This window comes from Scardinius erythrophthalmus, assembly GCF_964197995.2.
Source record: "Scardinius erythrophthalmus genome assembly, chromosome: 15".
NCBI lineage: Eukaryota > Metazoa > Chordata > Actinopteri > Cypriniformes > Leuciscidae > Scardinius > Scardinius erythrophthalmus.
Window position 1 is genome coordinate 41,945,471 of NC_138235.1, and position 2,500 is coordinate 41,947,970.

The window sequence follows — 2,500 nt, forward strand, 5'->3', positions numbered from 1 at the left end:
AGCCGATGCCGACACTGACCAGCCGATGCCGACACTGACCAGCCGATGCCGACACTGACCATCCGATGCCGACACTGACCAGCCGATGCCGACACTGACCAGCCGATGCCGTCACTGACCAGCCGATGCCGACACTGACCAGCCGATGCCGTCACTGACCAGCCGATGCCGTCACTGACCAGCCGATGCCGACACTGACCATCCGATGCCGACACTGACCAGCCGACACTGACCAGCCGATGCCGACACTGACCAGCCGATGCCGTCACTGACCAGCCGATGCCGACACTGACCAGCCGATGCCGTCACTGACCAGCCGATGCCGACACTGACCAGCCGATGCCGACACTGACCAGCCGATGCCGACACTGACCAGCCGATGCGTCACAGGCGCTCGAGCAGCGGAGCTGTGTTCGAGTCCGGCTCGAGAATATGCTGTCTCTGTGTAATCCCGCTAGGTGGCGCTAACGTCACAGAAACGCCTCATACACCAGAGACACACGAGTCGGCACTTTACACGCCACAGGGGTTTTACTGCGTTAACAATAATCAATATTAGAAGCCTATTATTAATAAAATATAATTCGAATAAATGTAAGTATTCTTTAAAAAATAAGATGACAAACGCACAGACTACGATTAAAGGGATCGTTTGGATTATTACGCGTAGTTATATTAATAAACACCCTGACGAAGCTTGATCTCGTAAATCAGGGGCTAATTTACATTTTAAAGTGAACTACTCCTTTAACAGCCTCAGATAGTTACAGTAGCTCTATCTTTAACAGTTTATACGGTTTCGTTAAAGGGGTCATATAATGGTACATGCACTTTTACAAGTTGATTGCACTGAAATGTCTGTTGGCAGTGCCTGTACACAACCATCCTATCATGATTAAAATCCATCCAGTGGTTTTGTTTTAATCTCCTTATATGTTTGACCCTCTCTGAAATCAAGCCGTTCGATATTGTGACGTCATAAGATCGTACGCCCCTCCCGCTATTGTGATTGACAGCCGTGTTTCAACACAAGACCCGCCCTGAGCGAGCTGTGACAGCCGTCGTCATAGTAGTCCGCCATTGTTGATATGCTGGAGTAGAATGGCGTCTAAGCGATTGTGGTGTTCTGTTCTTAGATGTAATAAGGAACACAGCAGTCATTTGGATGTTCCTAAATCCGAGCCGTTGAATAAGCAGTGGCTGAGTTTTGTTTTTGAAGCGATATGCCCAAAGGATTGACGCGGGGATTCCCTCACGGGGATTCCCCACGATCGTCTGTGCTTTCATGTTTGCGCGAATCATTTCACACCAGACAGCTTTACAAACGAGAAAAAACGGATCGGCACCAACGTGTTCCTGCTGAACCTCCAGAAGATGTGAGTGTAATGTTTTATTAACCTTTATATTAGTATTTATAATAATCTTTGCGAAATTTGCAAACCTTGCTGCAGGCTTCACGATGAATGCATCTAAGGTTTACACTCAGGGTACATTACAGCATGTTTTCCATGTACAACGTTCTCAATATAATTCATAATCCCACGTTTATAACGAATAACACGTGGTTATTGTGTTAGATACGGTCAGAGAATGTCTAATACGGTGTACGCACAGAACAGAGGGGCGGGGTGAGCAAAGCTCATTATCATTTAAAGACACATGCACTGAAACGGCGTGCTGAAAACAGAGCTGTGTTTGACCAGGTAAAATTAGTGTTTTCTTACAATACTAATGAGAATTTTTAATTAAAGTATATTACAAACTTTTAATTTAGACCCTAAAGAATCATATTAGCTTGTACAAAAATGGCATTATATGACCCCTTTAACAATAAATTTCCCTATGGAGAAAACGAACTACTATGAAAATAGTTTCAGTTATCACTTTTTCCCCACTTGTGCGCATTAAAGTGTTACGTATAATTGCCAGCATTGTATCGTGTAAGCTTTAATGCTACACCTCAAACAAGCGAATTTGTAGTAATTTATAGTGTTTATGTTAATGAGCAAGTCCACGAATGGCTTGGCTATGCAGATCTCACGCTCACCGACAGTGCTGATTGGCTCAGGCTGTTCTGCAGATGAAGGTCCAGTTCCTCTGACTCCTCCCCCTCCACTCCTGAGCCAATCACATCACGGCAGGAGGCGGAGTCCAGACTGCAGTCCTCCAGCCTATGAGAGAGGAGAGGGGGCGTGGCTACGGTGGCCCGGAGAGCAGTGAGGTCAGGAGAGGAGAGGGCGAACGACACCTGCCTGGCACAGAGAGAGAGAGAGAGAGAGAGAGAGAGTCAAAACTCATGATCTCATTATTAGCCTATAAATGTGTTAATAAATAAATATAAATTGTGATTTGTGCGTACCTGGCGGCGTGACCTCTGACCTCCTGCTGTCGGCTGTGCTGTAACGAGCTGTAGAGGTCAGAGGTCACCTGACGAGAGGACGAGAGCAGAGAGAGAGGAGAGGAGGGCCATGAGCGAGCGAGAGCCGGGAGAGAGGAGTGA

At 46.7% G+C, this 2,500-nt stretch overlaps 1 protein-coding gene across 2 annotated transcripts in view; it reads right to left on the reverse strand.

Moving 5' to 3' along the window:
- The window catches only part of cntrob (centrobin, centrosomal BRCA2 interacting protein), a 28,062-nt gene that overhangs the window by 24,175 nt on the left and 1,387 nt on the right, over positions 1–2,500 (reverse strand). The window contains exons 2-3 of one of the 2 annotated variants that reach the window (XM_081387211.1): positions 2,360–2,500; positions 2,048–2,252 (exon numbers count right to left, since the gene is read on the reverse strand). The exon at positions 2,360–2,500 is cut by the window's right edge and continues 57 nt beyond it. In XM_081387211.1, coding sequence (XP_081243337.1) covers positions 2,048–2,252; positions 2,360–2,500 — 346 coding nt within the window. The remainder of the gene's footprint in view (positions 1–2,047; positions 2,253–2,359) is intronic. The other variant, XM_081387212.1, reaches the window with a different exon arrangement.